At 46.6% G+C, this 17,798-nt stretch overlaps 1 protein-coding gene across 1 annotated transcript in view; it reads right to left on the reverse strand.

Annotated features, from left to right (window-relative positions):
* Nucleotides 1-17,798, reverse strand: part of LOC146855939 (sodium-coupled monocarboxylate transporter 1-like) — a 363,001-nt gene that overhangs the window by 129,978 nt on the left and 215,225 nt on the right. Inside the window, exon 10 of the mRNA XM_085650685.1 lies at nucleotides 3,034-3,101. Within this exon, the coding sequence (XP_085506811.1) occupies nucleotides 3,034-3,101 (68 nt within the window). The remainder of the gene's footprint in view (nucleotides 1-3,033; nucleotides 3,102-17,798) is intronic.

Below are 17,798 nucleotides of genomic sequence, written 5' to 3' on the forward strand. Positions count from 1 at the left end.
CACTCCTCCTTGAAACACCCCTCTTTACACACATCAATACATGCTATCAAACATTCCTCATCTTCATCCCCATCCGATTCACTCCTTGTTTCGGGCAAAGGCAGTCTGGAGAGTAGGTCAGGTCTTGTATTTTTCCCTCCCGGAATATGTTCAATAACAAAGTTATATTGAAGAAGTTTGGAACTCAATCTAGTGATTCTAGGAGTATGATCTTTTACTACAACGCCATTGAGAATAGGAATGAGAGGTTTGTGATCCGTTAATAGCTTAAAAGATCTACCCCATAGAAAACTTTTAAACCTCTCAATTGCCCAACAACAGGCCAACAGTTCTCTCTCGATGACCGAGTAATTTTTCTCACTGGGACGTAATGATCGAGAGATGAAACCAACCGTATGTTCAACACTACCTTCCATTTGAGTCAACATGCCACCAAGTCCATCCAGGCTTGCATCCACAGATACTATAGATTCCAAAGAAGGATCAAACAGAGTCAAAATTTTACAAGAACCAAGTTCACTCTTGATGTCATCAAAGTCAGTTTGACATTTTTGATCCCATACAAAAACAGTCCCTCTCTTCAAGAGTTCCTGTTAATGAGCAGTTCTGGCTGAAAAGTTGGAAATAAATGTTGAATAAAACTCACACATCCCTAAAAACGAAAAAACCTGCTCTTTGGGTTTGGGAGAAGAAACCTCAACGATCGCTTCTATCAGACCAGATCTAGGCAGAATCCCCTTTCCAGATATGCAATGTCCAAGATATTCAATGGACTCCACACAAAAAACACACTTGCTCCAATTTCCTACAATCCCTTTTTCCTGTAATCTATTTAGCACTTCATGCAAACTTTTGTCATGTGAAGCTCTACAGACTCCTGCCACTAAAATATCATCTTGGAATACAACCATGTTTTTAACACCCATCAAGACTTTTTCCATAATGCGTTGAAACACGGAAACCGCCGATGCTGGAAAGACCCAGATGGAGACACAAACGCCGTTAGATGTTTGGATGTAGCATCCAATTCAACTTGATGATAAGCCGAAGATAAATCTATCTTCGAAAACCATTTGAACCCTTGGAACTTAGCTACTATATCATCAATGCGGGGTAGAGGGTGTGAGTCCACCCATATATTTTTGTTGAGACAGCGCAAGTCGTGACCACCAATGGACTTAACCAAAGAGAAGACTCAATGGGCTCAATCACACCTGATTCACACATTTTTTCTAACTCCTTCGCTAAGTCATCTCTAATACTCAGGGGTACATTTCACAATTTGTGTTTAACTGGAGTAGCTCCTTTTTTCACTTTTGATGAGATGCTTAAACCCGCTAATGAGACCTAGTGTGTCACGAAAAACATTAGGGAATTTTCTTCCCCAACTGGAAAGATCTTCATTACCAGTAACTTCACTTACAATAGACACTGGTTCCTTTGTGCCAGGTCTGAGGGTCATTCCAAATAAACCCTGGTGATACCACCCTAAAATGTTCAATCCTTTTATAGCCACATAAATCTTGCCAGTTATAGATCTCTCTTTGAAAACTAATGTGCTTTCAAAAAACCCTTTAGTAATATTAATTCTGTTCCAATCCAACTACGATTACGCAGTTATAGGTAGAAAAAAAATATATTTTGCCAACACAGAGTTTCAACTTGAGAGATTCCGCACACATGGGTTCGTGGGTGAGCAGCCAGATCCGATCGCGTCGCCAATTGAAGTAGCCACACACGCAGTAGATGATAAACGAGATGTATTTATTGCGGCTCCCCAATACAGCTTCCAGAGAATGACAGTAATAACGTTAAGCCCTCGAAGCATGCACATTCTATCAACAAGGTGATATCAGAACCATGTCCACAGTGGATACTACACCCAGCCTGCCCTTAAAAAATTTGAAGATTTTTTTTTATTTTTTTTCAAACGTATCCCATTTTCCTTTAAGGATTAGAAAAAGTTGCTTCTTTGAAAAATCAAACACAGATATGGGGGTCTGCTGGGCCCATTCATGAGGCAGGCAAATTGCAACCTGCCTCATGAATATTATTAAGGCAGGTCCCTTGCGACCTATTTGAGAATCGCAATCAGTGTCTAAGACATTGTTGTACATTCCATTTTGTGAGTCACAAATTGCGAGTCGCAAAACGCCGCAATTTGTGACTCACAATATGGAATGCTCGTACATCTGGCCCTAAGAGTTTATGGAATGAAAGAAGCCCAGTAGAACTCTCAGATTCTAAATAAATTGCAAGTAATTCATGCCAGTCTGAAGTGAAAATAACAGTGCAAGGAAAGCCAGTGCAAAGCAAACACAATGGGGCAGCTAATTTGCTCACTAACTCCCACCAGCCGTGTGGCTGGGTTAAGCGGTCAATTAGAATGGTCTAGAGTGGTAGTAAGTAGAGCCATGATGGGACACATGCTGCTGCCCAGCCTAGAGATTACCAGACACTGCAACGGAAAGAACATTGGTTCAGGAAATGAAATAAACTGCTTGGTCTGCCAGAGCAGAGGTAGAGGGAAATGACAATGTTGGGACACATTTTATAAGATAAATGGTTAATTTGAAGTATAAAGTGACGTCGAAGGAGGTCCAAAAACCTATCTATGAACTAAACTACAAAGAATCTAGCTTTGGAAGGTTTCAACTTGGGCGTGTGAAAGTACATTTTAAGACACAATTCAGTGTCTCGTGCACAGTTTTAGAGGGAGACTGTCGCGGAGCTCCAGCTCCCAAGATGACGTGTAGATATGAAGGTGTCTTTTAGGCGATCGGGTGTGCAGAGTCTACATCCCCAAATCACCTGTGCACATTTGAAACTGTGAGCAGTGGTTCAGATGATGTTGGTAGAGCAGATGTGCTGTGGATAGGTGCAGGTCACCTAAGCCCATTGTTTATATCTGTGGTTCTGACAAGGAGCTGAAAACGTCACACGTTCAAAGTTTAAAAAAGAACTTGGGTCCCTCTAAAAACAAAAATGCTTTTGCCATAGAAAAATTATCTTACAAAGTTCTAAAACACCAACCTGAATCACACTTCCCATGTATGATGCTGCTGCAGACATACCAATGCAAACTGCACCAAAGAAGACACCTAGATTAAGACAAATTGTACATGATTAAAACTCCCCAAAAATCGCAAGAAAAGCAAAATAATTATTAATTTCAACACCTACAATATCTTGCATTTCCTTTTGCAGCATTATACTATTTAGGCCTATGGTACAGCTAATGCAATGGTTTAAGCATTTATAGAACAAGCAGTTATTTTGCAACATAATATTAACAAGTATTGGGACTGGCTCATTCGTCTGCTCCGACACAGTTCCTACCCTGTGACGGTCTCACCCTGGACACAGGCAATTCCTATGCTCCCCAAGAAAGAAACTTTCAGTCTCAAGAAACTATTTCTTTTAATGAAGCAACCCCCTTGCAGCTGCAAGAATGCAGCAGATCTGTTATAAATGATTTTTAGGTCTCGCCTAGGCAGCTCTTGCGCTGTCTCTTCAAGACATGGTGTATCTGGAATATGGGTTTGAAGCACAGCCCATATTTCTAATTGGCTCCTTTCACTGTCCTTCATAAATGACTGCTTTTCTTTGGGTAATATGCTCAGTAGTTCCTCCTTTTTAATTTTTGTAACCTCCCATGAGGACTGGCCCTATTACATGTGTTGTTACTCGTCATGTTATTTATTATTGTTGCTTTTTCAAGCTCAGAAACTTGCTGGTGCCCACACTGGCTTCCTGTCTTCGGGCTGCAGGTGCCTTCTCCTCCTCCCTCCTGCTTGTTATTATTTATTTCCTGCTCGCTCTTTGGTCTGGTTTACCTTCAACTCCCACCCGTCCCCCCCACCACTTCCCACATGTTGATTATTTTGGGCTGTTCTTTAAAAATATTATGCACATGGGCTGCTTTCTGTCAGTGCCACGTTCATAAGGTTTTTTTTAATTTAAATTCTGTTCTTTGCATAATATAAAAAAAATATATCCTGCAACATACATTCCAGCCTTTTCCACTACTCCTTGTGCTTTCATCCTTTACATCAGCTTCAGGAGGTCGGCACTTAGAGTGCACGCCATAAAAACTTACAAGGGCGCTGCGCTTCAATTTTCAGTACAGCACCTGCTTTCATCAAATGCAGCGGCCCCAACTGCCCTACCGTTGTCTGTGTAGCTTGCCCACCCCCTCCAACTTCCGCTGCCTGTATTTCCTTGCCCACACCTTCCTACCGCTGTCCCTATTGTGTTGCCTTGCCCCCACCCACTCCCATTGACAATATCAAAAAAAACCTCAATAATGCTTGCTAAAGAGGTTTTTTACTTAATCTGGCCATCAACAATACCCCAAAGGAAAACCGCCTGCAAGGCTTGTCTGTAAAATCTTTATATATAGGCATGAATAGCCTCAATCTCCAATCATGCTGGGGGTGTCAAAGCATGACCCATTCCCAAGTGCTGCTCAAGTCACTCCAAACGATTAGTATATATGGCTAGACAGAGCAACAATGAGTCAGCTTTCTATGTAAATTCTCTTCACAACAAAAGGCATAAATAGCTGCCCCTTGCTGGCGTATCTAGCTTTTGTTCGGCCTCCTCAGAAGGTTAGAGTTCACGGTTAATTTAACACCGCCGTATTGATACCACCTACTAACCACGCGTCATTTTTCATCTCACCGTATTAATGTTCAGCACGCCATTTCAACATTCACTAATGTTAGTGTTATTTCACACCACTGTTCGTGTACCTCTAGCTGAGAGCTACACACGAGTACGAGATCTGATTTCTGTCATCATAACAATGTTTCGTTGAGCACACGAGCACTGAAAAGTAGCGCGGGCTTGTTTAATGTTGTTAATTTCACCACACTATCGTGTCTTTGCACCCTCTCCACTTTCCATATTTATGACCGTAGCTATCACTCAGTGTGCTATTTGAAATGGTCAACATCACCACACATCCGTTTTTTTCAGCCTATGAAAACAAGATTGATGTTGATTCAATGTCTTATTATAACACTTTTAATGCTTTCAGAATACTAGTCCCCTGATGAAGGGCACGCCCGAAATGCATTGGGCAGCAATATGTGAAACGAGCTAACAATGTCCGGAATACTATGAATGGAATAGTATGAACACTTAATGAAGTTAATACAAAAATAAAAAAGAACAAGTCAAATCATATAACGCCTTCATTACAATTATTGGAAATTTTTCAATAGACCGAGTGCTGAGTAAGAGACGCTACTCCTACGGGAGATAACGCTTTCATTGGTGTCAAAGCATGACCCATTCCCCGGGTGCTGCTCAAGTCACTCCAAACGATTAGTATATTATGGCTAGACAGAGCAACAATGAGTCAGCTTTCTATGTAAATTCTCTTCACAACAAAAGGCATAAACAGCTGCCCCTTGCTGGCGTATCTAGCTTTGGTTCGGCCTCCTCAGATCACGCTGAGTGCTGAAAGGACATTTTCTTGTTTTCGACTTTTTTGCTGACTCTGAGCTGTCTATGCCACTTCCAAATAGCCATGTCAAATGCAATAATACCTCAACGCTGTCCTAACTTTTTAGCCAGCTGCACTTTGATTTTGAGACCATAATTTACAATTTTGAAACCTACGCTTTACCAGAAAGTGAGAACTGACTGAAATTATCACACGTGTCACGGGCTACTTGGCAGTCTCTTTCAGTCTCCTGCCAGGCTGCTATATCTTTTCTGTCCCAATGTTGTTTTGTTTATGGTTCTGTGCCTGGCATAAGTAATTTTTCTTGTCTGCCAGGAGCCGAATTCCTAGTGCTATAATCTCTTTCAATACTTTGAGGTTCTATTTTTCTTTCCTGTAATTTGTTTTTCTTCTCACTGCTTGCCTCTTTCATCTGCCTAAGTCTGCCTTGTGTTTTTATTCTGCTTCTGCTCGCTGTAAATGAACTTTCCTTATCTGCTAGCTGACTCTTTCTTCTGTACATGCCTAGCTGATTTCTCTTCTGCCTGCTCATCACCACCTCCTCTTCTCCCATATATTATTGGCAAGTGAATCTTCCCTTACCTGGTTGCCATCTCACAGTACCTGGCTCCTGTCTCGTTTATCTGTCCATTGAATGTCTCTTCTACCTGCGTGGCTGCTTTCTCCATCTTCCTCTATGCTGTTTGCTATATGTGAGTACCGTGACTTGTCCATTTCTTGGCTGCTTTCCCTTTCCTCTTCATATCTACTCTCTCTTTCATATGTCTGGCAGTTTTCTTTCTGCCTCTACCCAGATTAGTTCTATCTCTTAACCAGCCTAGCTGATGACTAATTTCTCTGCATATATGCTGTCTCTTTCCAATGTCTTCTGTTTCCTTTAGTTCTTCCTTTTTTCTTCACCAAAAGCTAACAGGGCCAGATCCTAATCATATAAGGTCTGGCTCTATTCTAGGGTGGGGAGGCTGCGCCATTTCTTGCCATCAGCACATGCCACTAGATCATGGTCACAGAAGTGCACCACAGAAGGATGAGCAGCGGCAAAGCTTGCACGACTTTCTTGAGAAGTAAGGGGCATATTTACAAGGGCTTTATCTCCGCTTTTTTGGCTTAAAAAGCCAAAAAAGCAGAGATAAAACTATCACCCTATTTACAAGAGGGTGCCAACATGCATACTCACATGTTAGCACCCTTTTTCCCAGCGCCTCCCTTTGCATCTCTAATAAGATGCAAAGTGGGCGTCACTGGGCGTATCCCGGATGGACTACCTTGCAAATATCGCTGATGTTCACATCACGATATTTACAAGGCAGCCCACAGGATTTTAGCAGACGTTAGATTTTGGCAAAAACGGCCTTTTTCGCCAAAATCTAACGTCTGCTAAAATCCTGACTTACCTATGTTTGACATAGGGGGTGGATTATGCTGATACGACCACAGGATCGTATCAGCAAGGTTATCGATGTTTTGCAGGGAACATCGCTGGAAAACCAGCGATGTTTCCTGCAAAACGGTGATAGCCTCGCTATCTCTGGAATTTTTATCGCCCTGGAGAAACGCGTTGTTAATAACGCCCTACCAGGGCGATAAATTCCAGAGATAGCCTGCGATAAGAAATTATGCCCCCATGTGTGCGTGACATTCAGGAAGAGAATTGGCGCACTATAAACCATGCCTTGTCTTGTAAGGGAAAGCCATCTTATGGCTAAAGGTATGTATTCAAAAGTGAAACCGGTATTCACCTCATTCCTTTTGATGTTGCCTCTGTTGTTGCAGGCAGTTTTGCAGACCTGTTCGGACACTTCTGAACGTTTCTAAAAGAGTGACCCTTACATTTTATACACAGTTTGTTCCTCTTCCGTCTTATCGCAAGCTTGATCTAAAAGGCATTCACACAGACAGTGTTTCCGAAAGTGTTTTAATTTCTCTTTTTGTGTTAAAGCAAAGCATTCATGCAAATTTGGATCCGCAGTTTTCTTTTTAATTTAAAGCAACAAAAATTTTGATGTGCAAATATGCATGTCAAAACCAAACACAAAGCATACTGTGGACCAGGCACCTGGTTGAGGCTTGCGGAGGGATGCATGCAGGCTTTTGGGACAACCCCGCTGTACATGGGCTAGTTTGCTGCAGGGGTTGCTGTCTTCGAAAATGGATATGATATATTTTCACAAGTCAAAGAAAAAACTTTCTTAAAGGAAATTTCCAGTTTGTTATGCTCATAATACGTGCAGTTACTGTTAGGAAATAAAACCTTAAAAAAAAACTTATTTTGACCACACGTTCATTTTGGCCAAATCACTTAATTTCCCTGTGCACCAAGAACAAAAAAGATATATATATATAACCATGTTTCTTATTATTGTCTCTGTGGGTTTACAAAAATCAATGCACAAACAGTTTCAATAACAAAAATTATGCATACAGTTAATTAACTAGGCAGTTAGGGTTGCAGATTTGAAATATGGAAGTCGTCCAGTTCTGACCAAACATTCAATAAAGTAGAAACATTTTTTAAATAATATTTTGCCTATGTATCTATCTTTCTGTTTCTATACCAACCATCTGTAACTATCCTACCCATGCATCATTTACCATCTTTTCATTCATCTAAGAACCACACATCCATTCAATCTCTCACCTTCCACTGCCCGCAAAACTGGTAGAAAGGACCATGAATACACAGTTAAGCCTTTTTCCCTACCTTGTAGAGTGCCGCAGGTTTCTTACCTTAGTCCCACCCTTTTTAATGTTTATGTGTCTCCCCTGGCGGATCTGAATGGATCCTTTGGATTTCAGCTCACCTCATATGCGGACGATACGCAAATTGTGGTTTCATTGCGGCCGGGGCAGAAGTCAGAGAAGGGTAAGAGGTTCCATGACTGTATGAACTGCCTGAAGTAAAATTTGGGCAAGGTCCTCATCTTTGGAAATAATGCCAATTCCTGGACCCCAGACTGGTGGCCGAAAGAACTAGGCATACTCCCAAAACCAACTAGGAAAGCAAAAAATCTTTGGGTTATAGTTGAAAACAAATTCACCTTCGGGGACCAGATGAATGTGGTTGCATCTGCTAGCTTCCACCTCCTTCGAATGATAAAGAATGCCATTCCTAACAGGAGGACTGTCAGCGTGTACTCATAACATCTCATTCTGTCGAGGTTTGATCATTGCAACAGCCTCTACCTGAATTTTCAAAAGCAATATTTAAACAAACTTCAACTTCTGCAAAACACGTCAGCCAGACTGCTTTCCGGAACACCAAACTTTGTATCTGTTACCAAGGAAATTAAAAGGTTGCACTGGATTCCAGTTAGATGATGGGTGTATTTTAAATCCTTCTTTAAAGCCCTAAAAGGAACAGGGCCAGAATACTTGAAACGTCGATTTCAATGGTATGCCCCTAAAAGAGCCCTCCGCTCACTAGAAGCTAAGAGTGTGTTAGTACCTTCCTTCAAAAAAGTCAACTGGGGAGGGAGAAGTTTTACCACCTGTGCCGCAAAGGCCTGGAACGAACTCCCTCTCCATATTAGGAATGCCACTGATCTAATGGCGTTTAGAAAAAGATTGAAAACCTGGCTCTTCAGTGTATAGGTTCCTATGTCTACCTCTGTTCAGAGGGCAGTAGCCAGCACCAGGACACCCTTGGGTAACCCTTGCACTTAAGATATACAATTAACATAACATAACGTACTCATACACATATCCATCCATTCAAGCATTCATACAAACATCTATCATTCCACCAACCCATCAATCTTAATGATATATCTGCTTGTTCAATGCTCACAGGATAGTGACCACATAATTCCACTACAGACCACATAAAATGGTTTCATAATGTGAAGAAGACTGACAGTATTTTTTTAGTTTTAAATTTAAAGTGAAAAATACTTAGTTACATATTTGGAATGGATTATTTTTAGGAACTGTAATCATTATAACATAACCTACACATCGCTGTATGTGATAAAAATTGCATTAGCGATTTGTTACAATAGGAGGCACACATTTGTCATGGGGTGGGGTGGGATTGAGGTAGTGGCTGCCGCAATAAAAGCAAGTAATAATTATAAAAGCTGTTGTACTGCAATATGTCTCACAGCAGTGGATGCATAGTGTGGAAGACAAACGATAGGAGTTACTTACAATTACCCAGCTTGGGACCTCCTTACAGGTCACTGGTGCACATACTTTGTAATTCCCCATGTGACTCATAATTCTACTACTCACCTCATTGGGAAACTCAGTTGTACTCATATCACTTACCTCTGAATGATTGTAGACCAAGTGGCTAACCAGGATTTGTACTTTGGACTAATATTTTAGATTGTACTGCCTTTGTGGCAGTGGATACAGCCTTTGACCGCCCTGTCCTTGAAGGGTGGGCCTGGGATCATCGAAACAGTCTGGAGGAGGGGGTGATAACAGCACCTGCATCCCTGGACCTAAAGCTGTTATGCAGCTGCTCTGATGATGGTGAGGGCCAGTGGTCATAAATATCTGAGGTCTGCTCTACATGAAGACCTGATTATTGGGTTTCAAAGGTTGCCACCCATCATAAGGTGTATGACTGAACTATAGGTGTCAGTGGTCTGAGCGGGAATACTTAGGCTGACGTGCCTCTTTCAGGAGCAGTACAGTTTGCCACCTTGGTTCCTTGCTCAGCAGCCCTATGAATTCCCCCTTTGGTACCTGAAGACCTAGAAAATCTCTAGCATTAAATCACCTTAACACAGAGCAAGGGTCCACATCCTACACCCTCTGCTGTTTCTTAAAGTCAGACTGGAACAAGGGGTTGAGGGTCTTTCTAGAACCCATTCATACATGTATATTCTCTGTAGAGGTAGGTTTAGGTGCAATTTCTCTTTGAGGGCTGTGTTTCTGCATTGTTGGTATTGCATGTGCGTTAGTTGAGGTGCTGCTCCTCATTTCTTGATTCTAGGACGATTTGGATGGGGTGGCCTCTCTACAAGGGTTCAAGTGCCTGTTTCCAATATGGTTACTCAGATTTGTGGCTCAATTGGTTGCCATCTGGCCCACCTGTTTGGTCTTTTTAAAGATTGGAATTAGAAAACATGTGCTGGAGAACAAGATACAGGAATTTTATTGAGGTTGTGAAGCTATGCTTAACTTTTGTGTTATAAAATTAAGAATGTTGTGCTAGGAAGGAGCCTAGCGCGCATCCAAGATGGTCGCGTGAGCACAGGGCTCCCCGGACCCTTGCTGCTCCTCGGAATTTATCCTGAGAATATCCTGATGTGGTTTATGGAATCTGGCAGATGAAGACCGGCTGAGCACGTATCTCTTTTCAGAACTCGAATCGGACCTGGGAATCCTGATTTGTCGTTGTTCGAACTTTTGGGACCCACCCGACGGAGGTGCCCGGGGCGAGGGTGAACCGTGGAGCCGTGTCGTAATTGAATAACAGCGGCTGCAGTGCGGTGCCAGTGGCCGCTCTACCACTTTCGGTTTCACTTTTGGACTTCAGGGGGCTGGCCTGCGAACGCACTTGATGTGGCGAGGTGTTTCCTTGGCCTCTGCACGAGGCCTTGTCTCCACCTGCCACTAGTGTGCCCATCGCCTTGGGTCCCCCCGCACCGCTATCTTGTGGTCCTTGGTGAGGCGCTGGTCTGCGGTGCCGGTGCCCCTACGACTCTTGATCGGCGGTCCCCTTCGGTATCCGTGACCACATGGGGGGCAAGGGGGGCCCCGAGGGGCGTAAGACTAAGGCCTCCCTCCGCGGGGGACCGGTCCAGGCCAACAACATGGACCGCTACACTCAGGGCAGAGGGTCCCCTGGAGCGACCGCCCCCCCCCCCCCGGATGCCGCCGGCGGTGGCACGGCCGTTTCTCCGGAGCTTTCCCTGCAGGACATCATGGGCGCCATTGATGGCATCAGGGAAACCATCGCCACGCAATACGAGGCCCTGGCCCGTAAAATCGACACGGTGGCAATCGATGTCACCTTAATTCGGGCAGACCTCTCCAAAACTAACGAGAGGGTTCAGGCTCTCGATGCGCGGACCTCCACCCTTGGTGCGGATGTGTCGGACCTGCAGGCCGCGCTGGGTGACATTAAGGCGGTCAACGATCAGATGGCTCGGCGGCTGGAGGACTTCGAGGGACGGGCCCGACGCAACAACATCCGTGTCATAGGCGTACCGGAGTCCTCTGACAGCCGCCCGGTTGACCTCCTGGTCGAGGAACTCATCCTCCAACAGTTGGCCCCTGCAGGCCTAAGCAAGTTCTTTGCCGTGGAGCGGGCACATCGAGTTCCGGGCGGTCGGCCGCGGCCGGGGGCCCCCCCGAGGCCTATCGTGGCCAAACTGTTCCACTATAGAGACCGAGATGCGATTCTGCAGGCCTCACGGGTCCACGGCCCGGTTCGTCATGAGAACTCATCCATTAACTTTTATCCGGACTTTACCCAACTTGTCCAGAAACAGCGGATGGGATTCCAGGGGGTGAAGCGTCGTCTCCGTGAACTGGGCCTAAAGTACTCTATGCTCTACCCTGCAAAACTCCGAGTGGAACATGAGGATCGGACTGCCTTTTTTGACTCTCCTGTGGCCGTGAGTGACTGGCTGGACTCGCTGCCGGACAGAGGTGGCCGTCCTGGGCCCTCTGCGGGCGCCGAAGGTGACGGGTCCCCTTTGGAGTGACTTTTGGTCCTTGATTCTGCCATTTTGCACTGTTCAGATGGGTTTTACTTCTTTTGTTCATTTTGTCTCGCTAGAACCTGTGTGGGGGGCGGGCGGGGACGGGTCCCTTTCCTCCTCCGGGGTCTTTTCGTAGAATGGGGTTAGGAGGGCGACAGGCACACTGCAAGTTGGGGGGGTTTTCTGGCCCGCAGGGGTGCAGGGTGGGGGGAGTTGGATTTGGGGGGGGGTTGGGGGGAGGGAGGGGTTGTTTTGCTGTGTGTTTTTCGTTTGCAGGGCGAGGTACTGATTTTTGTCCAGATTCGGGAACTGTGCTACTGAATGGGGGGCCTTTGATCTATTGGAGGGGATGGGGGGGGACGGGTTGAGGCTGATGTCGTGGAACGTCAATGGGTTGGGGGACCGTATCAAACGGGGTGTAGTACTGCAGTATTTGCGCCGTCTGACTCCTGATGTGGTGTTTATCCAGGAGACGCATCTGGTTGGTAATGTTTGTCATGCAATGAACAGGGGGGGGATACCGCCTCGTGGCCCATTCTGGTTTCACAACTGGTTCCAGGGGGGTGGGCATTCTCCTGCGATCCTCACTTCCGTTGGATATCACTGGGGTAATCTCGGATGACAGAGGGCGCTATGTGTGTCTGACTGGAAGGTGGGAGGGGCAGCCCCTTTCCTTGGTCTCAGTTTACGTCCCCCCGGGCCTCCAGAACTCCACCTTTGCAGACTTGGGTCGAATGCTGCTTGAACTTCCGGATAGTCTTTTGCTTATGGGCGGGGACTTTAATTCGGTGGTTTCGGGTGACCTGGATCGTCACCCACCCAGGGCCCTCCCCGCTGCCCAGGCATGGCTTGGTGGACTGCTGGAGACCTTCGGTCTGGTAGATAGTTGGAGATTAATGCATCCGACCCAATGTCAGTACACCTTTCACTCTGGGGCGCATGGGAGTCTTTCTAGGTTAGACTATTTCCTTATGCCCGCGGCACAGACTGGTCGGATACGAGAGATTAGGCACCTGGCGCGGGGTATCTCCGATCATTCCCCGCTGTGGTTGCTCTTTGACACCGAGTCGCGGTCTGCAGGGCGGATCGCTCCCATCAACCCGTGGTACCTGCGAGACCCTACGACTCGCGACAGTCTGGTTAAGGCTATGGACCAATACTTCCTTGAAAACGAGGGGTCGGTGTCGTCCGCAAGGTCCCTGTGGGAAGCTTTTAAAACCGTAATCCGCGGCCACGCCCTCTCCCAGATAGTGGTGGCTAAGAAGCATAAGAGTGAGGCAGTGGTGAAGCTGGAGACTGACATCTCGGGGCTGGAGTCGGCCTTGGAGACGGGTGTCACTCCGGACGGGCTCCATGCCCTCAGCCTGAAACAGTTTGAATACAGGTCTCTTGTCACTGACGCTGCCAAAACGATGTATAGGGAGCAGCAGGGTCGATTGTATGATGCCGGAGACAAGGCGGGAAAGTTGATTGCGTGGCTGGATAAGAAGGAGAGAGTGAATCGTGTGGTCCCGGAGCTGCGTGTCTCGGATGGAGTGTGTCTGACTGAGCCTGGCGAGATTGTGGAATGTTTTGCTGACCACCTCCGGGCCGTGTACTCCCCGGTGACTGATAGGGACGAGGAAGACTCTTGCCTTCTGCTGAGGGATATTGCTTTGCCCTGCCTGTCCGTCGAAGACCGTGAGCAGCTGGACGCCCCCTTGTCTGTAGATGAAATTGCATCTGCGATTCGGTCCCTTCGTTCGGGCAAGGCGATGGGTCCTAACGGTCTGCCTATTGAATTATATAAGTTGCGCCCGGATAAACTCGCGCCCTTCCTCCGTCGTATGTTTCAGGAGTCCCTTGAGGCAGGCTCCCTTCCTGACGACCAGCGTCTGGCTACGATAGTCGTGATCCCCAAGGACGGTAAGCCACGAGACCGCTGTGCCTCCTATAGGCCTATTTCACTGCTAAACGCAGAGCCTAAAATCCTGGCCAAAGTCCTTGCCAATCGTCTGTTGAGCGTCATCTGCGATCTGATCCATCCTGATCAATGCGGCTTCATCCCTCACCGTAACACCGCTCTTAACTTGCGGCGTCTTCACGGCGCCCTCGCCAGGGCGGCGTACCTCTCCGAACCGGCCGTGCTGGTTTCTTTAGACGCCACGATGGCCTTTGACACCATCGAGTGGCCATTCCTCTGGGCTGTCTTGACCAAATTCGGCTTTGGGGAAGGATTTCTTGGCTGGGTGAAGCTTCTTTACACGGGACCCATGGCTCAGGTGGTGGTTAATGGTCGGGTCTCTCGGCCCTTCGCTCTCGGTAGGGGTACGAGGCAGGGGTGCCCGTTGTCCCCTCTGCTCTTTGCTCTTGCCCTGGAGCCGCTCGCTGCTTGGCTCCGCTGGGAGCCCTCGCTCAGAGGGATCCGGTGGGCCCCGGGCTTCGAGGATCGGGTCTCGTTGTATGCAGACGATATTCTCCTGTATCTCACCTCGCCGCGGCAGTCGCTTAATGTTCTCTTTGATGTTCTGACTTCCTTTGGGAGAAATTCGGGTCTAACGATCAACTGGTCTAAATCCTGTGTCTATCCTATCTCCGGCGACCCTCCTCTCTTGCCGCCTCGGCTTCCGATCCAATTATCTCTGTCCGGCTTTAAATACCTGGGAATATACGTCTCGATGGACCCGGTGGCTCGCTATGAGCAGAATCTCCTGCTTCCACTTCGGCGTTTGAGGGAGGACACGGCTCGGTGGTGTAAGCTGCCCTTGTCCCCGCTGGGTCGGGCAGCGCTGTTTAAAATGATGTCCCTTCCCAGATTCCTCTATGCACTTCAGAACTCCTTCGATGTCATTCCTGTGTCCTACTTTCGGGAGGTGGAGAGCCTGCAGAGGAGACTGGTGTGGGACGGACGGGCTCGTATCGCTCTGGCAAAGCTTACTCTCCCCTGGTATGACGGGGGCATCGCGCTTCCCGACATTCGCAGGTATTATTGGGCCTCACAGCTATCGGCCATTAACCATGCCACGTATGCGCCTGGCTTGAATCCGGCGTATGAGATGGATAAATTCCTGCTTCCCGGCGGAAATTATAACAGGGCACTTTACTCCAGCTCGGCCGGACGGACCCTTACGGGCCCTACTAAGATTGCGGTACGGATCTAGAGGGCGGCCAATGTAGCCATGGGCTGGAGTGAGCGATTAACATGTGCTACTCCCCTGTTTGCCTCCGACCGACTGGGAAGCCTCTGGACAACGAAGGGGTTCGAACGTTGGGACACGATTGGTATTAGTAGAGTGGGAAACTTATGGATTAAGGGTGCGGTTAAAACATTCGCGGCGCTCCAGAGCGAATACGAACTTACGGAAAGGGAGTTCTTTCGCTACGCCCAGGTTCGGCATGCCCTGCTCTCTGTTTTTGGGGAGGGGACCAAGATCCCGGCTTCGTCGCCCCTCGAGGACCGCATACTCGATGGTCATGTCCCCGACAGTACTATCTCTTTAATTTATAAAAAACTTATCAATAATCGGGCTGACCTCTTGGTGCGCCTCCGGGAGGCGTGGACGGGGGATGGGGTGGAACTGGACGACGAGGACTGGCAGTCCGCACTGTCGTCCCCCAAGGAAGTGGCCATTCCAGCCCGTCTCCGCCTGGTCCAGCTTAAGATTCTCCACCGGGTGTATGTGACGGGTCCCCGTTTGGTCTCGATGGGATTTTCTGAAGACGGGCTCTGTAAGCGGGGATGTGGGCTCAGTGCCACCTTTCTCCATATCCTTTGGGAGTGCCGAGAGGTGGCTGAATACTGGCGCCGGGTTCATGTGGTCATGGGACAAGTCACCGGGGTTGCGCTGTTGCCGGAGGTGCGTCGCTGTGTCCTGAATGTGTGGGAGCCCAATGATTATAACGCGGCTCAGACTCGGTGGGCGGCCCTGGGGAACATGATTGCCAAGAGAGATATAGCGCAGCTATGGGGTTCCCAGCGGCCTCCCACCGTGTCCGTATGGAAGGAGAACATGGACTGGTGCATGTTCAGGGAGAAGACTGTGTATGTGGCTCGTGGTAAACCGGGGGCATGGGGTAGAATCTGGGGGCAATGGAACGCGTATCGTGGGGGTATCTGTACTCCCCCCCTAGTGGACACCGATATTGCTTTGTCCCCCTGACCCTTGATGGTTCCTTGCGACTTTTGGAATAACCGAATATAGACGTTCCTCTCCCGTGGACCCCCCCCCGACCTATCAGTACTCCTTCCTCTTGATAGCTATTTGAAGGTCTGAAGTAGAGTCCCCCGGAGGTAGCCTGACCCACACTTTTTGTCCTATGCCTCGCCTTTTGTTTTTATTTGTTATTTATGTTAAACCTATGTATCCTGCTTCCCTAGGACTATCCGGAGCCGAGTACGGGACTGGACCCCGGGAGTCGATTACTGCCTTAAGTACTGTATGATCCTTTCTGAATCTAGCGGCCGGCCCCGGTGGTTGTAGGCCCATGCTTGTAATTGATGTATTGTTCAATAAAATTTTCAAAAAAAGAATGTTGTGCTATATTTGGTATAGCACCCACCAGGAGACGATCCTCCCAATACTTCAAATTCAAATCTTTATATAAAGTAGCTCGGGCAGCAGGCACTGGGTGGACAATAGAGAAAAGTGAGGCAAGAAAAGATTTATTAAAATGAGTTGGTATGGACCAAAGGAGGGCATATTCACAAATTAAATCTAGTTTTATATATAGGCCACTCAATAGAACATGGCTTATGCAAGACAACTGCATCTATCAGAAGCCTCCTATGATTCCTAGAGCACAAAGCTCCTTGAACAGGGAAACATGCCAATAACTGGAGCACTTTGAAGAAAATATTCGTAAGTGTGAATTAAAAAAAATGTGTGCATGCAAAGAATTCTTAACAACCAAAGGATTCTAGAATTGACATCTGACCTGTTGCAACCTAGGAACTAAGCTCCTCCACAACCTCCACAGCTGACTTAAATAGAGTGATATTAATGACAGTTTCAAAGAAGGAAAATGTCGAAAATTATTCTCTTGATACTAAGAAGAGCAGGAATCAACACAAATGCTTTTCTGAACAATAACAGCATTCACAATCAACATGACAGAAAAACCTTCTATTTCAAATCTCATGAACTAACAGCAGCCATATCACCTGCACAATAACCGATCCAACAACAGTTTTTGGTGGGAGTGGTAGAGGAGCATGCAAACAGAATGCACCCTAAATAGCAACAGTTTATGGTCCTTGAATGCCTCTTTTGGGGAACACAGCCTACACAACGATGCCTTTCCTACTCGCATGTGTAGTGGTAAAGGCTGGTAAGGGTAATGTTCGGGTTTAGGAGTGGGTAGTGGTAAAGAATGGTTAGAGTAATTTTAGTATTTTGGGGTGGACAGTGGTAAAGAGTTGTGAGGGTAATTTTAGGGTTTAGTGATGGTAAGGGTTTTTTTAGGATTTAGGAGTGAGTAATTCTAAGGGAAGTTTTAGGATGTAGGGGTAGGTAGTGGTAAAGTGTGTCTAAGAGTAAATTAAAAACGAGGGGTTGTGTGGTATATACCCAAAAAAGAACTACATTAAATGTAATAGTGTGTGTAGTGTGTGTAATAGTGTGTCTATATATATATATATTCACTGAAAAAACCATAGGTTTCACAAACGTTATAGTTAGGAATTAGCA

The sequence above is a fragment of the Triturus cristatus genome, chromosome 4_1, assembly GCF_964204655.1.
Source record: "Triturus cristatus chromosome 4_1, aTriCri1.1, whole genome shotgun sequence".
In the NCBI taxonomy this organism is placed as follows: domain Eukaryota; kingdom Metazoa; phylum Chordata; class Amphibia; order Caudata; family Salamandridae; genus Triturus; species Triturus cristatus.